This window comes from Saimiri boliviensis, chromosome 7 (genome assembly GCF_048565385.1).
Source record: "Saimiri boliviensis isolate mSaiBol1 chromosome 7, mSaiBol1.pri, whole genome shotgun sequence".
Taxonomy (NCBI): Eukaryota; Metazoa; Chordata; class Mammalia; order Primates; family Cebidae; genus Saimiri; species Saimiri boliviensis.
The window spans coordinates 13,851,382-13,875,424 of NC_133455.1; the positions used below are offsets into that span (position 1 = coordinate 13,851,382).

The 24,043-nt window shown below is 45.4% G+C and overlaps 1 protein-coding gene across 2 annotated transcripts in view; it reads right to left on the reverse strand.

The window, feature by feature from the left end:
- The window catches only part of SRRM4 (serine/arginine repetitive matrix 4), a 175,051-nt gene that overhangs the window by 26,014 nt on the left and 124,994 nt on the right, over positions 1–24,043 (reverse strand). For both annotated transcript variants that reach the window (XM_039472431.2, XM_010342932.3), the window contains exons 3-8: positions 22,117–22,203; positions 19,815–19,886; positions 16,712–16,738; positions 14,587–14,637; positions 10,157–10,255; positions 5,904–6,060 (exon numbers count right to left, since the gene is read on the reverse strand). In XM_039472431.2, the coding sequence (XP_039328365.1) occupies positions 5,904–6,060; positions 10,157–10,255; positions 14,587–14,637; positions 16,712–16,738; positions 19,815–19,886; positions 22,117–22,203 (493 nt within the window). The remainder of the gene's footprint in view (positions 1–5,903; positions 6,061–10,156; positions 10,256–14,586; positions 14,638–16,711; positions 16,739–19,814; positions 19,887–22,116; positions 22,204–24,043) is intronic.

Sequence of the window (24,043 nt, forward strand, 5' to 3'; positions counted from 1 at the left end):
GCCTCTCCTGAGGACCCCCTGCCAACCTGTTCTCAGAAATCCCCACCTGGATCCATTGAGACACATTTTTCACCAGCCCAAATTGAAACAAGAAAAAATAAGTTCAACGTAATTAGTTTTTCATCCTGCTAAATGCTTTCGATTTAAAGACTCATTTTTGTTTCCAAGGTCGTGTTTTTCCTACTTCTGGTGGTAAAATCTCCCTTTAGTGATGGAAAATGGTGGTTTCTTTTTTTCTGTCCTTCCTTAGCAAAAGTAAAAGTTGACAAAGCCATGTCACCTCCCGTTAAACAAAACAAAACCAGTGGCCCAGAAAATCCCCAAATCTCATCTCATCCACCTTCCTCTCTTCTCTCAACTATGACGACGGTATTGGATGTCGCGTGTTGAGTCTCTGGTTGAGCAGGAGCTCAAAGGCTTTGGAGAACGTGCAAGCACCTGGACCAGGGGTCGGAAGGCCTGGGCCGTCCACAGATTCTTCCTCAGCCCTATTTTCCCTATCTACAAAGTGGGAAACATATTCCCATGTCGCCTTTCTCCTGGGGTTGTTGTGAAGTTCATCTGAGATCTTGGATGGATTCAGCTTTTTGAGGCTAGAGATACTCTGAGAACATCATATCTGGGGTTATTTGGGGTAAGTTTAGTAAAACTGCTATGATAACAAATAATATTATGGCAACTAGCATACATTGTGTGTTATGTTCTAAGCACTGGGATAAATGTTTTCACACAGAGCATAAGCTACATGAGGGCAGGAGAGTAGATGCTCAATGCTTATTTTCGAAATATATGGATACCTTATCTTACTCCATCCTCATAACAATCCTATAAGTACGTATAATTATTAGCCCAAGGCACAGATGAGGATACTGAGGCCCAAAGATGTGAAATGGCACAGAGGAGGTCATGTAATTAAACATGTGGACTCTTGAGGTCAGACTGCCCAGATTCAAGCCCCAACTTCTCTATTGAATAGCTGCCTTTTACTTAACTTTTTTTTTTTTTTGGCTGGAGTTTCCTTATTATAAAGTGGAGATATTCATGGAAGCTCCATTGAAAAGCTTTATAAAAATAAATGCAATAATGATGATACATGTAAAGAATCAGCCTAGCACCTGGTGCATAGTAGGTGCTCAGTAAACACCTGGTGCATAGTATTGCTCAATAGGCTTTACTGTTGTCACCCAGGGTCTCACAGGGAGAGATCAAGAACTCTAGGGTGCCCAGATCTACTCCAAAGCCCATGTCTTAATCACATTGCCTCTTCCAGTTTACAAATTTCATGAGCCCCTCTTTTATGGACTACGAGTTCTGCTTTTATTATTATTATTTTTGGTTTCAACGTCTATACTGGTTTTGTTGACAGGGGTCAGCAACTATTGGCCCAGGCTGGAAGCAAGAGGAGGAAAAAAGAAGCCAGCCATTGTCCTTGGCCCAGCCCCAGTCTTGATCAGCTCCCTTCGAGATTTCCTCTCTGCTTATGGTAGACTTGATAGAGAGCCCCATACCACAGATAAAATGCTTGGCTAACCCCTGGAGCCATGAGCCTCTCCATCATCCAATCTACCCTCCTCATCATCCAGTTCACCCTTCACGCCAGCTATCAGGGTAAGCTTTCAGGGCACGAACCACAACTCATAACAGCTCTTCTTTCTCCCACTTTGGTTGCATTCCTAGGTACCAACACCTCACAGGGCCTGTTCTTCCATCTTCAAAATGGTGGTAATAATTGCACCTACTTCAAATAACTGTTTTAGGTATCAAATGAGGCAAAAATTATGGAAAGTATGTGACAGTGCCTGACACATAGCGGTGTTTTCCCCTCCTTCTGTCCATGAATCATTGCAACCCAATAAGCTCCTATGCATCCTTTAAAGCCCAGCTCAAATGATCCTTTATTGTTACAGCCTTCTCAGACAAAGACATCAAGACAACATTGTCTGGCCCTTACTCTGTGCTTCCATGACACATTGCAGTTGCTCCCATCACTGCCAGGGGTGACATTCACAATATTCAACAACTAGTTGGTTGTGAGTACTGCCCCACCACAAAGGAAACTGGCTTTGACACTGAAGGGAAGTAGGTGTCCCTTTTCAGTTTCAGGATTCTGAGAAGATCCAGAAGGTGCCAAGGGAGAGAAGGGATGGCTGGGTTGACTGGGGTGGAGTGAGGTAATGACTGGGCCTATTTACCAACTGGCATGAAAGTATTTGAATATTTTAACAACTGGAGAAGGTACTGGTGCTCTTGACTCAATCTCAGCCCTAATTACAAACCAATCACACTGTATTACATCATTTTTCTTACTACTAAGCTGTGAGATCCCGGAGTTCAGGAAGACTGTTTTTTAACGATCTCTCTGCCTCCCCAGTGCCTTGAACAGAGAAGATGGAGTGAAGGTAAGGACTATGTGTGAAGCTGCAAAGGGTCTCTGTCTTGGGATCTTCTATTTGGATTTTGGCTCTGACCAAGCGAGAGAGCCTCAGGTTACCTTTAGCTCACCAGTTAAGATTCCATTAAGATCCAACCCCCAAAATTTGAATATTCTTATATGCAAATAAGTCCCTTGATACTATGCAACTGTCCTCGATTTCTATAAAAGAGTTGTGCATATGAAATACCTGTAATCAAATATGGCATAGGAGATCCTTTATGCTCAGGCTCCTCTTTACCTACAGAATCTATATCTTGCCCTGGAATTTTATCTCAACCCCCAACTCCAATCTGTATTTTCCCCCACTTCATTTGCTCACCCTTAGCTTTTCAGGTATTTGTTACCTTCTCTGCCTAACCCTAACCCTAATCCCCGTTCCCTCCCCTGTCTGCCAACCTTGTACCCCACCTAAGTATCTCAGCACCAATTGTTAGGCATTGTCTTTAACTGTTTTTACCTTGTCTGTCTCCCCTCATTAGAAGGCACAGGCTCTTTCTTTCTTGGTAATTGGATCCCGAGATAAGTCAGAGTCTGCTCCTATGTAGATGCTCCATAGGTGTTTGTAGACTTAAATTAATGATTGGATCGTGATTCAACAAAAACGACTCTGCTGTTAGCTTTAACAGAGAGAAAAACTTGGGGCCAGGACTCTTGGGAAACGTTCGATCCAATCTGGAAACTTCTTTCATCTCTGCTTTTGTAATAAAGAAGATGAGAAAGGGCCAGGCATAAGAAGCACTGGAAGAACCAATCTGGGGCCACATGATTCTTCCAAGAGCCAGGCAACCTTGAATGGGGCAGGGTAGCCATTTGGGCTGAAGCTACCATTTAGGATGGAAAGGAATTGGTCTGGGAAGCAGGGGCCCTGGCTCTAGTTCCAGCCCAGCCTGTGCCCGGAACTATACTACTATTACTACTACTACTGCCACTGCTACTACCACTGCTACTACTGTTGTGGCTACTACTGTCACCACTGCTATCACTACCACTTCTATCACCACTGCTATTCCTACTATTACTTCTACTGCTGTTACTATCACTAGCAGTAAGCGTTACACGGCATTTACTTCTTGCCTGTTACACTCTAAAACTTTTACTTACATCATGTCATTGAATTCTCATAACAATCTAAAGAGGTAGGTCTTGTTGCTAACCTTGTTTGGCAGTTTTTGAGGAAACTGAGACACAGAATGTATGTCACTTGCTCAAGGAGCCACAGCTGGTAAGTTCAGAGCCAGGATCTGGAACGTTGTCATTATATTTGTCAAGTTTTTCACCTGTGTCAAGTACTGGGCTCAACAGCTGCCTTTTGAAGAAGAGACTGTTATTATCTTTATTATTATTATTGTTTGTAGATAAGGAAACTACAGCTCAGAAAGGTTTAAGTAATTACCTCTACCTCAGAGACACGATGTCACCACAAATTCACAATCTCATGTTTTTCAACAACTCTGCCTTGCCACAGCCCATGTAAACCATTTCTCTTCTGTGAATCTCAGTTTCCCTTCTTAATAATCAGAGCATTAGGCTATCTGAGCTCTTAAAACCTCTCTAATAGGTACAGGTGAACCCTGGCTTTTAGCTCTTCTGGTAGGGCCAGGCTCATGAAGAACAGTGAGGTATTGTGTCTCAAAGCCATCAAGAACCCCTGTGTTTCAGGAAATCAAATTACCAATAGCCAATCTGGTAACCTCCCTAGCTTGTGTTGGAGGACAGTCTCAGCTTTCTGTAACATCTTGACAGACCTGCCTTGTTGGAAAACCATCCCAGACATGTAGGAAGGTATAAGCCAGCTGCTTCCAATGGCACTTTTTTAGCTAGGGTCAATTGTGACCTCCAGCTGGACCACCACAAATACCATGACCAGGAAGATGAGGCATCCTTTACTAACTTAAAAACATTCCTCTACCACTTAATGCCCACATCTCAGATTTATCTTTACCTTTGCCACAATCCCCCTGGGAGACAAGTGGAATAATCTTGCCCATTTCTCAGGTGAGAAAGCTGAGGTTGAGAGGGCTAAAATGATGAGTCCAGCCAAAACAAGACTCAAATCCAGGCCTTTGTACTTGTCATGTTGGGAAGAACCCTTCTTAGGGTATTTGTGTGAGAGAGTATGCAGGTGGGCATTTGCCATCTGTAAGCACTCAGTAACCACAGGTGTCTCTACCAAGAAGGGGTCTGGGGAGAGTTACAGATGATTTCAGGTAGGCAGAGGATTTGGGTAAAATTAGACCTTGGTGATGCTGGGTGCCTTGACTGGGAAAGAAGCTTCCTGGAATGCACTGCAGATAATTATTGCATCAACCAGACCCAACTGTTGTCATTGCTTTCCCTTTCTTGACATCCCCACAAGCACCCTGAGCTTTTCCTTGCTTCCACCTCATCCTTCCTTAGGGAGCATCTACCTGAAATTTTCAAGTTCCCATGTAGCTAGAGAAGACAGTCCCTTTAACAGCTGTCTGCTGAAATTGTTGACTCTATCAGTGTTGAATCTCTCCCTGTTTGTCTCTCTGTCTCTTTAGAATCTACAAAATGCCTTCACATCCTTTATGTTTTCGGATATTCCCAACAATCCCACACGGAAGCAGTATGCAAGTTTACCAATGAGAAAATGGAGATTAAGTAATTTGCCCCAAGTCACACAGCTAGGAAGTGGCCAAGTTAGGACTGAATTCAGATCCATTTCTAAGTCTCTTGCTCATGGTGTCAAACCATCTGAAGTCAAATTCCAGCTTGTCCTTGTTGCTTGAGGCAGCAGGGCTTAATTCTATTCAATACTGGGTTGTTAAATTGGATTAACTCTTGCCTTGCTTTGGGGCTTTACTCCAGTCCTTAACCTCTCTGAGCCTTGATTCTTCTGTCCCATCTGTAGAAGGGACTAGTGAGACAGCTGTGCCCTCAACTCTCAAGACCTTGGGTAGCTACACAAGAGAATGCAGGTCAAGAGCTATGACCTCCTTGGAAGAAAATTCTCATATAAATTCAAGGTCATGTTTATAGGTGAAATGAAATCCTAGCTGCCAACCAATGCTTCCAACCAGCTGGCATAAAAGATGCAGACTTCATGTAAAAGGTGGAGTGTCTCTGTTATGTCAAAGAGCCCTTCTTTTCCTTCCTCTCCAAAAAACAAACAAACAGAAAAACAAAACAAAAAAACCCTCCTATGGTGTCTTAAACATGTCTTCCTACAGATATTACTCTGGAGACAAGTATTTATTTGTCAACATTCCTCCGATAAAAAGCCTGGGTATTTAATTTTTCTCCCCCTGCCCCCAAATCCCCAAGCCAAGTGTTGCCAGAGCCTGGTGAATGACCATTTGTTTCATCAAAAATGAGGTCTGGAGCCAGTGGGATATTTTGTCAGAAATTGAATTAAAGTGTATCATACACTGCCCTGAACTTGTGCCTCCACCTCCCCCAAGTGTCGTAGCCAAGGCTGGCAGAGGAGGCTGTGAAGAATACTTACTACACCCCTGGCTGACAGGTAGCCAAGCATCTGGAGGGGTTGGCTGGGTGGGCGACTGGACCGGGCCTCAGGGCTGTCCTTGCAGAGGGTCTTGGAGCAGCGCCGGGAGTGCCTTCGGCGGGACTTCTGCCCTTCCTCAGGAGACCGGCCGCGGTGCCTAGGGGTTGGGGAGAGAGACCTGAGGGTCTTTTGAAGGGGAGCATGGCAGGGAGATGGATGTAGTACGAACAGGATCTGAGGGTGATGAAGTGTATTTGGGGGTGTTTGTATATGTTCATATGTGATTTTGTTCCTGTGTGTGTATGAAAGCTGGACCGTATGTATATCCATCCATCCATCCATCCATTTAGCCATTTGTCTAAACAATCATCTATTCATCCATCAACCCAACTATCTCTCAATCATCCATCCATCAGTCTAACCAACCACGTATTCCATCCATCCATCCATCCATCCATCCATCCATCCATCCATCCTTTCATTTGTCTAAGAAACCATCTATCCATCCATCTAACCATCCACCCATCCATCCATCCATTCATTCATCTATCCATCCATCTAGCCATCTGCCCATCCATCCATTCATTCATCTATCCTTCAGTCCAACCATCCATTCAACCATCTATTCATATATTCATCCATCCACCCAACCATCCAATTAAACAATCATCCATCCATCTGTATATCCATCCATTTATCCATCCAGCTAACCATCTATTTAACCATCCATCCAACCAACCAACCAACCAACCAACCAACCAACCAACCAACCAACCATCCATCCATCTGTCCATCCATCCATCTGTTCATCCATCCACCCAACTAATGATCCATCCATCCATCCATCTATCCATCCATCCAACCACTAACCATTCATCCATTCATCTAGCTAACCAACAATCTATTCATCCATTCATCCACCTATCCATCCATCTATTGATTCCTTTATTTATTAATTCTCTCATTTTTTCATTTGACAAATACTACTTCACATGCCTGGCACTGCTTTGGGGTCTGAGGATGCAGCTTTAAAAATAGAAAAGGTCCCCATCCTGATTCAGTTATTCAGTTTAATGTCACTTGTGTGCCTCTGTGATTGTCTGTCATGTGACTGTGTGTACGTCTGGGTGTGTCCATCTGTGTTTCCATGTGTTTGTCTATAAATGTAACTGTGTATAACTGTGTGTCTTTGTGTATGTGATTTCACCATCTGTGAAATAAAGACATCCTGTTGACTGTCACCCAAAACTTTGGTGAAAAAAAGTGGCTGACAAAAACGACAAAGATGCCTTCTGCAAGTTTGTCATGTCTAGATCTGGCTGCGTGGTCTGCAGTGAAAACCAAAGGCATGTCTGACTTCTTAGAAAGGGCATGTTTGGACTCTGCATATCTCATTAGATCTCTGAGCCACAGGAGTAATAGAAATAGTACATTATGGATTTGCATGGCATGTACAAACCTCTCTTGAAGCACTTTCACAGTCCTTCCTACAACTTGAAGACAGAGACAGGGAAGGTATTACTTTTCCATTTTACAGATGAGCGAGCCAAAGCTCAGAGATGTTTAGGAATCTGCCTGAGGTAAACAGCCTGGAAGCGACAGAGCAAGGGCCACAGCAGTCTTTTGCCCCCCTAGGAACTGGTGCCTCTGGTTCATGCCTTAGAGTGCCCCTGTCTGCTCTGTGGCTTGAAAATCATGTTTCTACTGAATAGGTAACCTGTGTACCAGGTCTCAGTTTGCTTCCATTTCTGCTAGGGAGCTCCTCAGCTCAGTAGGGACTGGGAGCTCAGATGCCAACATCATTAGGAGGAGATGGGACAGCAGAGGAGGCCTGGGGTAGTATTTGTCATGTTAACCATTTATCTAGCAGGTAAGTTGCTAGAGCGTTGTATGATTCTCTGGCCCAGGCCAGTAGGGCTTAGCTGCTGAGAGATAATTCAGCCTGTGGTGTAGGTGTGGTGCTCAGGCTGAGTCACCCCAACCCGGTGCCTATTCCAGTTCTGCCGGACACTTCCTATCTATGTGACCTCACTCAGATCCTTTTGCCCACCAAAAGGCAGTTGTCTCTGCTGTAACAGATCAGGGACGTGGTATAGCTCAGTTGGCCAACATTCTCCAGAAAAAGGCCACCGGGAGTCCCCCTGGGGATGAACAAGCATAGTGGTTACTCCTTGATACTATAGGTAAGTTTCAGGCATCTCTGTAAGACAGTGTTAGAAAGAACCTATTATAGGCTTTGGGCTGGTGGCAGGTGGTTTGGGGAGCGTTTACAGATCTGGAGCTTTGTTCTGAATTAGATGCTGCCAGAAAGTGGGGGTAATTCAGATTGGATGTCTTCATCACTCTTATCCAGAAAAAGGGAGGAACAGACTGAGGCTAAGGCTGGCCACCAAGGAAGCAGCAGCGACTCATATTCGGCAGGCTAGCGAGATGCTTGGTCACTTCTGTGTTTTGCACAGCGTTCTCACCTGGACTCCGACTTGATGACAGAGGGGCTTAGTTTTGTCTTGAGCAACGAGGGTTGCGGAGTGGCTTTGTTGAATAGTGATATTCTCGGACACTGCTGTTGTTCAGCAGAAACACCAAGGCCTAATCGTGATAGTAGGTACCAGGGACCTCTTTCTCAAATGCTTCCCACACATCACCTGGGGAGTTTTAAAAATCTCACTGTTCTGGCCTTATCTTGTCTGAATTTAAGTCAGAACATTTAGAGGGTGGGATCCAGGCACTGACATCTTTTAAAACTTCCCAATTGATTGAAAAGGGCAGCCAAAATAGAGAAGCAGCAGCATTGCACATGGTGTTATCAGAACCATAAGAGAGAAAATGCCTTGAAAATCTTTGCGCAGTGTCTGACACAGAGCAGGATCTGCGTAAATATTTCTCTCCTGCCTCCTCTTCCTCCTTCTCCCCCTTCTACATTCTCCTCCTCCCTTTTTCCATTATGCTTTATTTGGGTAAAGTGGGGCCAGGACAATGACATTTTAAAATCTCCCCTGGTGATGTGAACAGGGTCAAATGTGAGATGCCTTTGAGAAAGAAAACCCAACAAAGCCCCAGTTCTTACCCTTGCTCTTCTTCCCCTCCTTCTCATCAACAAGATGGCCCCTCTCTCCCTTCTCAGGTTGGGACAACCAATGTATTAGCATAGAGAGAGTCCAGGTTAGAAGACTGTCTTGAAAAAGCATTACAATGAACTTGCTACTTTGCGTTGTTTGGTTTTTCATAGTTTGTTTAGCTTCTCTGTGCATAGAGTGGTCCCTTAGTGAGAGTGTGAAGTCTAGAGCCATGTTCCCTGGCTTTCAATCCTAACTCTGTCACTTTGTTGCTAGCAAGTTCCTTAAACCCTCCATACCTCAGTTTTCTCATCTTTAAAATGGGAATAACAATAATGTCCACTTCCTAGGGTTGTAGAGAGGATCCTGCAAGTAGATGTACAAAGAGCAGCCAGGGCCGGGAGCGGTGGCTCATGCCTGTAATCCCAGCACTTTGGGAGTTCGAGGAGGGTGGGTCACTTGAGGTCAGGAGTTTGAGAGCAGCCTAGCCAACATGGTGAAACCCTGTCTCTACTAAAAATACAAAAATTAGCCATGTGTGGTGGTGGACACCTGTAGTCCCAGCTACTTGGGAGACTGAGACAGGAGAATTGCTTAAACCTGGGAGGCAGAGGTTACAGTGAGCCGAGATCGTGCCATTGCACTCCAGACTATTACAGAGTGAAACTCCATCTCAAAAAAAAAAAAAAGCTAATATTGGTTTCATTCCTATAAGTGATGACAGTAAGACCTTTTGTCTCCAGCTCCGCCCCCCCCCCCCGTTTTTTTGAGACAGAGTCTCACTCTGTCACCGAGGCTGAAGTGCAGTGGCGCAATCTTGGCTCACTGCAACCTCTGTCTCCCGGGTTCAAGCGATTCTGCTGCCTCAGCCTCCAGAGTAGCTGGGATTACAGACTCCCGCCACTATGCCCAGCTAATTTTGTGTATTTTTTGTAGAGACCATGTTTCACCATGTTGGCCAGGATGGTCTTGAACTCCTGACCTCATGATTTGCCCGCCTTGGCCTCCCAAAGCGCTGGGATTACAGGCGTGAGCCACGACGCCCAGCCTCTCCAGCTCTTTCTCTAAAGGGAAGTAGTCCAGCTGCTGAGTGTGAGGAAGGCCTGTGCTGGAGGAGTGGAGGCGAATCTAACGCTAACAGTCTTAGGCTGGTTGCAGCTGTGGCTAAGGGAAGAGGATCCTGGGGCGAGGGGTTACCTGCTCTCACAGCTTGAAGGGCGCGACTCCGAGCTCTGGGACCGCGATGGGCAGCGGTGATGGCGGTGACGGTGAGACTTTCGGGGCCGGCTTCGAGATCTTGGGGGGATGAGAAGGAACGAGTCAGAGGAGAGGAGAAAGAGAGTAAAACTGAGTGAGAGAGATTTGATCTTGTGACACCCGTTTTTCCCTTGCCCTCAAGTCACCATCCCTCCCGAAGGTCTGCGTCTCCCTTACTCCCATGCGTTTGTCCAGCTTCCTGCCTGGGTGCTGGGGGGCGGGGAGGGGCATGGAAGCAGTCCATAATGAATGGTACTGAACAGGGGTGAGCAGAAAGGAGTCCTCTGGAAGGAGTGCGGATGACTCAGGACCCTTCCCCGTCCCCAGATGACAACCTAGGCAGAAAGTCACTTCCCCATGTTTCCTCTGCCTCCGCGTCACAGAGCTTCAGGACCATACATGTACGCATCAGCCAAGCGCTAACACAGTGTTACCCGAAGGCTCAGTTAAAACAGAAGGAGCTGCTTTGCCTCCAGAATATTTGCGTGGTGATCGTCTAATTTTTCAAGTGAATGCGGAAATACAGATTTTTAGGTAAATATTCTTATTTTAAATGGAAGCTTACTATTTTTTTTTAAAGGCACTTTTTTGGGCAAATGAAACACATTTGCAGAGTAAATTAGGCCTTCAGGCTGCCAGTTTATAACCTCAGACCTGGAAAATGAAGCCCAGGTTCTTAAAACGGAGTCAAAAGCCTCCTAGGATGGGCTACAAACCTCATCCAAAACAAAAATTAGAAGAACAACAATTACTACTACTACCGCGAATGATGGTGTTACTGCAGGTTACTTCAGCTGCTTCTAAGTAGTAATAATTCAGAAATAGTAGCGGCAGTGGCAGTGGTAATTGAGGATGTATAAAAGATGTCAATGGTTTGGGCCGAATGAGAAAGCCAGTGGGAGTTAGAGATGATTCTATCGGGAGGTACTTTGGTTATCTCAACAAAGGACTCAGGGATTCCTGCAATGTAATCATCAGACCATATCCCTTCCCTGCTTAAAACTTTCCCGTTGCTCTCACGAGTCCAAACTCTGATCCTGAACCTCGGGCAGCTTCAGGAGCTTGCCCTGGCCTGGCTCTCTGGCCTCACTGCTTGACTTCTTCTGCCCTGGCCTGGAGGGCTGAAGCAGCTCTGAACTGTGTGTCTGCTGACTCACACATTTCCCTGTTCCTGATATCTTAGGGATGACGACGATAATGATGGTGATGATGCCAGGTACCGCGCATCTAATGCATACTTCATGCCAAACACTGTATTCTAAGCATTTTTTTCTAAAGAGATCCATCTATTCTTCCTAACAACCTACGAAGTGGGTGCTCTTATTAGTGTCATCTTACAGATGAAGAAACCGAGGCACACTACGTTTAAACCACCTGCCTAACTTGCAGCCTGGAATGGTTACTTGCTATCCTCGCCTGCAGCCTAGACGCTGCCTCCCTCAGGAGGCCACCAAGCCCCTTTTCCCAATGCCCGTGTTCCCACAACGTCCAGGGTTTCATCTGCTGTGCTGTGACCTGCCCCATGTCTGGCTCCTGTGAGCTCTTCAAGGCCAGGACAGTGTCCAGCTCATGTCTGTCCTTGGGCCCAGCACAGGGTCTCATTAAGGGATGTTGAGTGAAAGGCTAACTCTCTGTAGCAGCCACTTGCCTGGCAGGAGTCCTGACCATGGACTTGGCAGGAATAGGCCATCGTTTCTCTTCGGGATGTCTTATTTTTCTTGCTGTTTTCTCCCCTGCCTCTTGTCTTTTGGCTTGCACAAGCTTTCTGATGCTCTGCTGGCAATTTCTGGGACTCATCCAGCTCTTGGCACCGGGGAGGGTGGCCAACCTTGCTGCCCTTATGCAGGCAGTCCTTGTCTCAGTGATGGTCCTTCCTAGTGCTCTTGAGGTATGGGCCTACCCCCCTGTCTCTGTGGCTGTCTGTCCTGGGGCCCCACGGGCCAGGTGACACTGAGATTGCTGAGAACATGTACTCTATCTGTGCCTAGTGTGAAAGTACATTCAATACATGCGGCCAATGATTGTCTCTTGACTTGAGCTGAACAAATTCAATGATAGGGAAGTTCTTCCCTGAGCTAACTCAAGGCTCTACCACTTTCTTCTGGAACGTTCCCCAGGCCTCCGTGGTGGTGGTTGAAATGCCCTCCTTTGTCCTGACCTTGCATGAAAAGATCCTTTGGGACAGCAAAGCTGGGCACCCTTCCTCTGCAACCCTGCCTCCTCTTTTTCCTCCCTGGCAGCTGACTACCTTTCATCTTATTGTCTTTGATCCTCTCTTTAGAAGCTTCTTGGCGGGAGATAAAATATTAGTTGATTGGAAAACACAGGCACTAACATTTGCAGGGTATAAAGTAGGTAGGTTGTAACCAAATTTACTTTTAATTTGGCTGGGAACTGAACTCCGCAGGCAGCACGGGCTGATTTGAATTTCTACTACCAGCTATCAACTGTGAAACAGCTGGGGCCCCGAGACTGGAGCTAGGAGCTTCACTGATATTTCCACACTATTAAACCAACAGCCAGGACCTGAATTCATATACACGCTCACACATATGCGCCCCTGTGATCACACCCCGTGACCACCCATGCACAGGTAAAAATCACCACACAGCCGTGGTACACAAAATGTACACGGATATTTAAACAGTGCACACACACAGTGCATAGAATTTAGTGTGTCCTATGTATACCATTCACGTTCGTGCTCACACAAGCACACACAAATGCATCGGTGTGAGCACAAATATAGAGCACACACAATGTTCCCATATTGTACACATTTGTATATAGGGTGTACAAAAGTGTAGAATGTACAGACAGCTATAATGTGCACACTAGAAATATATATATATATATATATATATATATATATATATATATACACACACACACTATGTAGAAGTATACGCACAATGTACACACAAGGTATACTCCCAAGGGACACACCAGGCACACACATGTACACTTTCATGCAGCAGAAACAAATGTGCATACACTACTGTATCACAATACCGAACCTACGACCACATAGTTTGCCTTTCTCTCTCTCCCTCTCCTCTCCCTCCTCCTTCCTTCTCTCTTTCCTTCCTTCTTTCCTTCCTCCCTTCCTTCCTTCCTCCCTTCCTTCCTTCTTTCCTTCCTTCCTTCCTTCCTTCTTTCCTTCCTTCCTTCCTTCCTTCCTTCCTTCCTTCCTTCTTTCCTTCCTTCTTTCCTTCCTCCCTTCCTTCCTTCCTCCCTTCCTTCCTTCTTTCCTTCCTTCCTTCCTTCCTTCTTTCCTTCCTTCCTTCCTTCCTTCCTTCCTTCCTTCCTCCCTTCTTTCCTTCCTTCTTTCCTTCCTTCCTTCCTTCCTTCCTTCCTTCCTTCCTCCCTTCTTTCCTTCCTTCTTTCCTTCCTTCCTTCCTTCCTTCCTTCTTTCCTTCCTTCCTTCCTTCTTTCCTTCCTTCCTTCCTTCCTTCCTTCTTTCCTTCCTTCTTTCCTTCCTTCCTCCCTTCCTTCCTTCCTTCCTTCCTTCCTTCCTTCCTTCTTTCCTTCCTTCCTCCCTTCCTTCTTTCCTTCCTTCCTTCCTTCCTTCCTTCCTTCTTTCCTTCCTTCCTTCCTTCCTTCCTTCTTTCCTTCCTTCCTCCCTTCCTTCTTTCCTTCCTTCCTTCCTTCCTTCTTTCCTTCCTTCCTTCCTTCCTTCCTTCTTTCCTTCCTTCTTTCCTTCCTTCCTCCCTTCCTTCCTTCCTTCCTTCCTTCCTTCTTTCCTTCCTTCTTTCCTTCCTTCCTCCCTTCCTTCCTTCCTTCCTTCCTTCTTTCCTTCCTTCCTTCCTTCCTTCCTTCCTTCTTTCCTTCCTTCCTTCCTTCCTCCCTTCCTCCCTCCCTTCCTTCCTCCCTCCCTTCCTTCCTTCCTCCCTTCCTTCCTTCCTTCTTTCCTTCCTTCCTTCCTCCCTTCCTTCCTTCCTTCTTTCCTTCCTTCCTTCCTTCCTTCCTTCCTTCCTTCCTTCCTTCCTTCTTTCCTTCCTTCCTTCTTTCCTTCCTTCCTTCCTTCCTCCCTTCCTTCCTTCCTTCTTTCCTTCCTTCCTTCCTCCCTTCCTTCCTTCCTTCCTTCCTTCCTTCCTTCCTTCTTTCCTTCCTTCCTTCTTTCCTTCCTTCCTTCCTCCCTTCCTTCCTTTCTTCTTTCCTTCCTTCCTTCTTTCCTTCCTTCCTTCCTTCCTTCCTCCCTTCCTTCCTTCTTTCCTTCCTTCCTTCCTTCCTTCCTTCCTTCCTCACACCCGCTAACCCTCTCCTCCCTTTCCCTGTTTATTTGGCAACTCTAAGACTCTGGCTTTTAAGAAGCCAGATTCCCCCAACTCCCCACACAGACGAGCACAGTTCAGGTAGTATCTACTTACTGTTTCTTATGCCTCTTCTCATCTCTTCTTTTGCTTTTTGGGCTAGAGGAGCTAAACAAGAAATGGTCAATTAATTGAAAGATGCGAAATTCTAGTTAAAGATAAATAAGTGGTTAAAATGCTTAAACACAGTGTGAGGTCCAGGCAGTTTGGGAATGGACACCACTCATCGCCTCAGACTGGAAAATTCACTGCCAACATTTTCCCGCAGCAAGTTCGGCCAGGGATACCGCTGCACACATACACACTGAGAATGGAGGACGGAGGATGCCAAGGGCAGCTTCGCTAGGTTAATAATGATGGCAGCAATAAAGGTAGTAATAACAATGTCTGCCAGTTCTGAGACTTTAATTATAGGCTAGGCATGCTATTGAATACTTTCTGTCAAAAACCTCTCTTTATTCTCTCCACAATCTATGGGTAGAGGCGCAATTTAACAAGTGCTCATTCTACAGATGTGGAAACGGAACCTCAGATGAGCAAAGAAACTTGCTTAGGGTTGCACAGGTGAGCTAGGATGTGGCCACAGATTATGGGTCCCCAGAGTCCATGCTCTAGACTGCTGTTCAATCATTTGTAAGAGAAGCAAGCTGGGCGTGGTGGCTCATGCCTGTAATCCCAGCACTTTGGGAGGCTGAGGCGGGTGGATCGGCTGAGGTCAGGAGTTCAAGACCAACCTGGTGAAACCCTGTCTCTACTAAAATTACAAAAAAATTAGCTGGGCGTGATGGCACATGCCTGTAATCCCAGCTGCTTGGGAGGCTGAGGCAGAAAAATCGCTTGAACTCAGAAGGCAGAGGCTGCAGTGAGCCGATCGTGCCACTGTACTCCAGCCTGGATGACAGAGAGAGACTCTGTCAAAAAAAAGAGAGGGAAATGAACGAACTATCCAAGAAGATATTTGAGCCCTCACAAATCTTGGTAGATTCTGAAATGATCTGCCCGTGCATATTCAAGTATCCGCGTTTCAATTTTCTTTGAGTCATAGGGCTGGCGTCTGAGTACGAGGGATAAGAATGACTTGGGTTCCCAGGGCAGTCAAATACAGCTAAGGGAGGACAAGCACACTATTTGGTAGTTTAATCTAGACTGGCTGCAGAGGGTCACCAAGAACCCATTACTGGCCTTGGACCTGGGAAGGGGAAATTTTATTTCATTGCGCTATCTTGCACCTTGAAGCTAGCCACAGGATTTATCTTCATGTTGAAACTCAGCCCAGGCAGTGGGAGAGCCCAGGACCTCGCTGACAGATCCAAGTTCAATTGGATTCAAGACCCGCCTCTGCTTCTTAGCTGCTGTGTGACATCAGGGAAGTTACCTCTCCTCTCTGAAACCTGTTCTTCAACCATGAAATGGGGTCACAACTCAAGCTGCAGAGCAGAGTGGACAGATGACACTGGCACCCAATATCTACTGATTAAGTAAATAAATGAAAGGGCTTTGCATTTTGCATATTGCTCTAGATGTGCTTATTGTTATTTAAGAAGCCACCGTCACTATTCTGATCCTCTGTCCACAGATTGGGGTTTGAATTTTGGCTCCAGTACCTTCTGGTTTTATCTGTGGACATTCCTGTTATATTCTATCTTAGTCTCAGTTTTCTCATCTGTAAAATGGCAACAATAAACATGTCTACTGTGCAAGGTTGTGGTGAGGATTAATGAGAATTAAATGGAAGGGGTTTAACTCAGGGTCCAGTTTGGAGTGAGGATCCCATAGTCCTCACTCTTTTGTGTGTGTGTGTGTTCACCCAATGTGTCCAGTATAACAGGACTTGGCCCCTGTTCCTTGGCCAGATCTGGGAAGGTTTTGGTGGGGTGACAGGGCTGATGTTTCCCTATGTGCCCCAATTCAAGATTCCAACCAGTGGCAGGGGTGACGAGACATTCTGTGGTCAAGACATCAACAGGGCTGGTCCACGTGGCCTGATGGAACTCAAAAGCTGGCTTGGAATGCTGATAAAAACAGCTCAAACCTTCATTTTGGAGGAAACTGAGGGCCCAGGAAGACGAAGGGGTCATGACCAAGAGCACAGATGGAAACTGAGGGCTGACCTAGAAGCTGCCTAAAGGTGGCTGAGAAAGCAGAAAGTTGAACAGGCAGGCAGAGACAACAGGAGTCTTACCTGTGCCTTCTCTTCTTGGAGAATGACCTGAAAAAAGAAAAGAAAGAAAAAAGGAATGAAAAAAAAAATCAAAGAATAAAAGGCAGAGAGAGAGAGAGGGAGAGAGAGAGACAGAAGGAGGTAGAGAAGGAGAGAAAGAAAGGAAGAAAGGGAGGGAGGGAGAAGGGAGGAAGGGAGGGAAGAAAATAAATATAGGTGAGTCTGAAAGATTTTTTTCCAGGTATGACAGTATCAGTGTATTTGTGATCATGCGACAGGGGGCCAGGACACCTAGCTCATCGTCCTTCTCTCTTAGATTCCAGAGAATATGAAAATTGTTTGGGAGATTCTGGTTTGTATTCTGAATTTCCAGATCAAAGCCTACCAGTGCTTTAATCCTCCCCCAGAACTGTCAGTTAATCTGTCCTGGATGAGGAGGACGAAAGAGAGAGTCTTCTGCCTTACCCCCCACTCCATTCTCCATCTCATCTTCTCGCTCCCTTTTTGGGGATTCCCCTTCCTCATGCTCGTCCCCCCACTCCTCCTCCTCATCATCCTCATCGCCATCATCATCATGAGACAGCCTGCTTCCACATGTGGAATTCTTACCGTGTGCCAGGCTCTGTACTTAGCACCTGTCACACATAATCTCATTCACTCTTCCCCAAGTCCTGTGGAGTACTACTGACAACTATTTCACAAAGACATGAAGATCAGAGAGGTTGATTAAGTTGCTCAGAGTCAAACAGCATCACCCATGTAGCTTCTACTCGTTCTACAGTGCTCCAGTCGGAGGTCACCCTCTCCTTGTAACATTTTCTGAGTCCCTCAGACTGGTTGGCTGCCTCCCCTCTCCTCCCTCAAGCTCTGGGTGAGCCTCTGAGCTTATCATCATCAGGGTACATACTTCTCCATATTAGAATGACCCATTTTCCCCACTAGAGTGTGAGAAATTGGTGGGTAGGGACTGGGTTTTGCTTTCTTTTCTGGGACCCAGAATCCTCATTCATGACACACAATGCGTGTTCAGTAAATAGATGTGAAAAATAATTTTTTTAATTTGTATTTTTATTCTAAGTTCCGGAGTCCATATGCAGGATGTGCAGGTTTGTTCCACAGTTAAATGTGTGCCATGGTGGTTTGCTACACCTATCAGCCCACCATCTAGGTATGAAGTGCAGCATGCATTGGCTGAAAAATAAAAATGTTTTTAAAACTCAGGAGCTTTGCTAACTGAGGAGAGAAGAAAAAGAATCTCAGTGCTTTTGCTACCCCTAGCTCCCATCTCCAAAATCGTCGGCTATCATTAACCAAACATTTCAGGAGCTGGACCAGGAGCAGGTTGGTACTCGGGAGGTCAGGGTTTGAGAAGGAACAGCAACGGAATTTCCCTGCCTAATCATCTCCGTCTTATGAACCCCTTACTCTGTAAAGCTGTAAGATCTGGGCTGACTGTTGCCGGCAGGAAAAGCCTGTTTCTGATCATCAGGTACAGTCTCTTTCTCATGAGAAGGATCCTGTAAGTGAGAAGCCACCTAGCTTCCAGAACGCAAATATGGGAAAGTTGTTCTCCCTTTCCCCAGTGAACCCCCAAAACTGGGAGGAGCTGCTCAGCAAAGGAAGGTGACCAAGTGGCCGTCTAGAGTCATAGGTGGGCCCTTGCCTCTACAAAGGGCTCCAGGTGGAGAAAGATTTCCAACACCAAATTAACACCATTTCATGAATTGGTTTGCCCATGTCTTGTAGTAAACACAAACTCAGTTAACATCAGTCAGGAAGTCTAGGCAGGTGGCTGACATAACCAGTGAGAGCAAACTGAGTTTGAGGTCATTCTAGAAACCAGCACTGAGATGTCACATCCCTGGACTGGGAAAAGCCATGTCGGTGCAACTTTGAACTGGGCTTGAGATGCAGGGGGAAGCCCCAGACAACCTCTTATCTCTCATTCATCCTGTTGCCAGTTGCACAAGTAATCCACAATTGATGTAGGACAATTGGAAGATACAGATAAGCAAGATTTCAATACAAATCACACTTCCCTATTATCCTCAGCTCACTGCAGCAAATTACTTGTGTAGGGAGCTTCAAACTTCCTGCCTCCAGGGGCCAAGCAGGCTTTGTAAGTGGGTAGAGCGGGCTGGACATGTCCTGCCTGAGGCCAGTTAGGGCACAAGTACCCACTCTGTCTAAATGCAGGGCAGCGCCTCAGCTCCAGGGAATGCTGCCTGTGGGAACACCGGCCCAGAGAGATATTGGGGCACAAGTACCCACTCTGTCTAAATGCAGGGCAGCGCCTCAGCTCCAGGGAATGCTGCCTGTGGGAACACCGGCCCAGAGAGATATTGACAGATAAGACAGAACTTGTGACTCTATAGAGGAACTAGAAAGCCGAATTTCTGTGTTGCAGAATCTTCTGATTATAAAATGTTGGCTTGGGCCATAAAACACAAATCTGGGCCCTCTGTTGTATATCATTTTAGTCTTTTCTTTCCCCTGTAAGCGTACGTGTGTGTGTGTGTGTGTGTGTGTGTGTGTGTGTGTGTGTGTGTGTGGTGAAACACAGGCCCAGTTCATAATGCCCTGTAACTACCGTTCCTGCCTCCCCATGCACCAGCCTGGGTAATCCCAGTGCGGCCATGTTTTTCAACATGATCCCATTCTCTAGGAGGCAGTCGGACTGACAAGAGGGGCCCTTCCTTGGGAATTTGGAAGAAGGAAGAAGACAGATTCGGTGTCTCCTTGTAACTCGGCCTGCAGTATGGAGAGATGGGGCATGTGCAGCCATGTCCCTCATGGGGACCAGGGAACAGCAGGCACTTCAGGCCCCAGGTGGGTCCTATCAGCTCTCCACTCCCTGTTCTAGCCCCTTGCTCAGGCCTGGCTTGTCCCTGAGCCATTCCTGCTTCGTTATCATCAAGTCCTCCTTCTGGTCTGAGTTAGCATGTGTGGACCTCTGCTCCTCGAAGCCAGAGTCCCAACTTATACAACACACAGATATGTAAAAAGACATAGATAATTATTTCACGTAAATGACATGATATGCTTCCAGATGACCTTTTGGTGCCATCGACTGTCCCCTCCCCCCACCCGGGGAGGCCTTATTTGCAGAGAAAAAGGACAACACCTGTGTCGCTTATGTTTCTTGGAACTTTTCTTCTTCTTTTTCTTGACAGGCGATGGGCTATAGGATGAGGACCTGCCAGGGAGGGAAGACACACTTCAGAGGGAAGCTCTTAAAGGCCAAGGTTGGTTTCGAAAAGAACTTTCCCCAGTCCCTACATAGGGTTTTATCTCTTTCAGGAACACACATCAAAGGATAATAGCCATGCTAATATTAGATTGCACTTGCAAGCAATGTTTAATTGCTCACAAATTTAATTTTACTTTTCATTTAATTTTAATTTTTAACCAAGTTAATGCAAACCATTACCTTGTGTTTTGTACGCATTATCTCATTCAATCCTTCCACACGCATCTCAGGTAGGTACAATTGTTACCCTCACTTCTCAGACAAAGAAAGTGAAGTTCAGAGAGGTGAAGTGACTGGCCCAAAGACAAACAGCTAAAGTAGATGAGCTGGGATCCCAGTGGTTTTTGCTCTTAGTCACCACAGCACCTCACAGCTGCCTGCCTGGTCAAGCTGGAAAGTCTTCCTTCTGTCTGCTGCTCTCCCTTCAGGCTACGACCCTCCTCTCAAAGTCTCAGGGTCTCTCGTTTGTCCCATCCTTTGTCTCCCTGGTAAGTCTGGGCCCCTGGAGGATATCTTGCCAGGTTGCAACTGCATGGAGAGGACCATCAAAGGGTTACCTGAGCAACGGAGCTACTCTCAGTCCATGGCGATGACTCAAGACGGAGGCCCAGGTGACCTATGTTCCAATCCTGCCTCTACTACCAACTCACAGAGTCACCTTGGGCATGTCAAGGCTTGTCTCTAAGTCTCTTATATCCTTGCTGACAAAAGACCAGGGTTAAACAGATGAGAGGTTACAAATTCAATGCCAACAGGGCCCTCTCAGATAGCATGAATGGATGATGCCAGCTGGGTGGAAGACCATGGGGAGTAGTGGGGACTGTGGGGAACCAGAGACGTTCTGGCTGGAGGGGTTCTGCTTCTCAGATCAGCTGAAGAGCCAGTGTAGGAATGCAGGTCTGGCCTTCTAGAGCACCCGCCTTTTCTAAAGGAGCCTCCAAAACGCCACATTTTAATATGAAATCTCCTGATTTGGAAATGTTGACCACCACTTACTTTGCAGGTTAAACAAAACGTGTCTGCAGAGGGGACTGGCTGAGAAACAATTCAGCCTTCAAAGACTCACAACATTTGTCTCCAGACATATGCCAAGTGAACACTGATTGGATGAACGAGTGAATTAGTGAATCTTAATATCTGAGGTTTCCTGTTTTGAAGTATTCTCTGGTCCACCCTTCCAATTAGGAAATCCAAAACACTCGCCCCAGTTTCATCTCCTACCCGACAATGGCTAGGACTTCAACCACATTTCTCTCTGGGTCCACTTTGAGCCGGTCCTTTTAGAATGAGACTAAGGGGCATCTGTGAAACAAGGTTCCAGAAAACCTGGAGTTGAAGCCCAACGTCAGATGCTGCTCTCTGCTGCCCCCTACAGGTTTCTATAAATACTGCCTCAGAGGTTTGGTGTGATTCTCGGTTGGCAGCCCTAAGGGTTAATTAAGCCTGCCCCTCGGGTTGACACACTGGACATGCTTTTAGTGGCAGGTTTTTAGTCTAGTTAGTGGCAGCCCACCAGCAAATCCGGAAATCATTTTAAATGTGAAAAAAAATTTAAAGAAATTGGACATAGAAAAAAATGCATAGGGTACCAAAGAGTTAATAGTTGACCAAAACAAAACAAAACAAAAAAACCCACCTATTATCCTAGGCGTTTAAACACGAAGGTGGGTGTAGTAAAACCAGCTGAGGACCTGGGATCAAGCCCCTGTAGATCCTGTCACCCTTTCTGTGAGCCTTTATTTTCTCATCTCTAAAATGGGGATAAGAACGCTTTCCTGGTAGACGATGGTCAGAAATAAAAGAGATATGAAGCTGGCAATGCTTAGTGTCGTCTTCTGTATCCAGTAACCTCTCAATAAATAATTCAATATTCATGCTAAAGACGATGCTTCTCATTAATTGGTTATTTACTAGGTGCCAGGTACTGTGACAGCTGCTTTTACACGAGTTTTTTTATTTAATTTTCACAAAATCGCAAAAGGTAGGTATTATCACCATTTTGGAGAAGTATAACAAAGCAGGTACAGAGAGGTAAAGTGACTTGCCCAAGGTCACGCAGCCGGGTAAGCATCAGAAGGGGATTTGAACCCAAGAGTGAGTCACTGTCTCACTTTGAAACCCATAATGTGCCCCTGCCTGCATCTTACAGGTTTCATCTCCCTCCTGGTGCTCTTACCTCCTTCTCTTCTTCCGAGTAGATTTCTTCTTTTTCTTCTTCCCTCTGGAGGAAGGCGGTGGCGTCAAGTCTTTGTCACGAGAGGCACTGTGAGGAGCAATGAGAGGGGCCTTAGAGAACTCATGGTCGCCCAACTCCACACCCAGAGTTGGTGCCGCCAAGGAAGGAGCCAGTTCCTTGGATGATCAAGGACCCACAGCAGGTGCCTCATTACCATCTCATGGCTGATTGGGTCACACTTCAGACTAAGTACCTAAATAAGGGCTTAATGCCGACCTAATGAGACAGACGTTGTACGTTACCCAGACACAAATTGATTATTAAAAACAGAGTTATAGAGGTTAACTACTCCTTAATAGGTTTATTATTGAATTTGCAAATGGCTCGCCTTGGTAAATAAATCACTTTTTAAATAATTCATCAGCCGTTCTGCCCCATTCCTCCCTGTCCGTAGTTCCTGCTGGAAATTTAATAGGAGGCGGAAGGTATATTAAGTAACAGCTGATTATTAAAAGTATATTTGCCAAGGTCTAATGTAACAAGATACATATCTTATATTGCCTGGCAGAACCTCAAAAACCTCTGCTTTTCAAGAATAATTATTTCCTGTTCAATTAAATTCAAATGCTGAGGCTGCAGTTAAATGAAGTCAAGTTATCTCCTTTTATAATTGGGGCAGGCTCGGGGGATTTTTTTAAAACACTATCCCATGGCAAAGGAAGATGGTTTTAGATGAAAAACTGCTTCGGAATTGAAACATGCCAACCTAGCAGAACCTCACGGGGAAACCATAATCTTGCTACTAATATTATTGTCATTATTTTAGCAGTGACACAAGCAGCATTTATGCACTTGTTATGTGCCAAGTTTTTTATATATTAGGATGCCAACACTTTGAGAATGGTATAACTTTTACTGTCTTATTTTAGAGGTAAAGAAACTGAGGCTCAGAAAGTTTAATTAACTTGCTGATGGCTACACAATTAGAATGTGTCCAGGCTAGGATTTGAATCAAGGCCTGGGTGATTCCTACCCTGAGATTTTCCCCACAAAACCAGCTGCCTTCTCAAACTTGTTTGTGTGGCCAATCATCTGGAAATTACCCAACTTTTTATAGAATATCATAAAATACTGCTGTAGTTAATTCCACTTTAAGAATCTGGATCATTATATTTAGTAAAAAGAATGATAAAATGATTAGAATACATGTCAGGTTTCTGTATCTCCAGCAAATGAGAATCATATAGCTATGTTTATAATATTTTGATGAGAGTCACTTTTTAAAAATTATCAGATGTCATTTTATTTAAACAGCTGGAGGAGGGACGATTTATCTTATTGAGCTTTTCTACTAATTTGCTTTCCTAAATGTGGAACTGTAATACGTTATTTTAAAAATTTTTTTATTTTAATCTTTTATGTTTCCGAGTACGTGTGCAAGACCTGCAGGTTTATTACATAAACATGTGCCATGGTGGTTTTCTGCATCTATCAACCAGTCACCCAGGTATTAAGCCCAGCATGCATCAGCTCTTTTCCCTAATGCTCTTCCTCAGCTCCCACTCTCTAACTGACAGGCCCTGGTGTGTGATGTTCCCCTCCCTGTGTCCCTGTGTTCTCACTGTTGAGCTCTCACTTATAAGTGAGAACATGCAGTGTTCGCTTTTCTGTTCTTGCATTCGTTTGCAGAGGATAATAGCTTCTAGCTTCATCCACGTCTCTGCAAAGAACATGATCTTGTTCCTTTTTATGGCTGCATTGTATTCCATGGTGTATATGTGCCACATTTTTTTAATCCAGTCTATCATTGATGGGCATTTGGGTTCATTCCATGTCTTTGCTATTGTGAGTAGTGCTGCAGTGAACATACGCATGCATGTATCTTTATAATAGAATGATTTATATTCTTTTGGGTATATATCCAGTA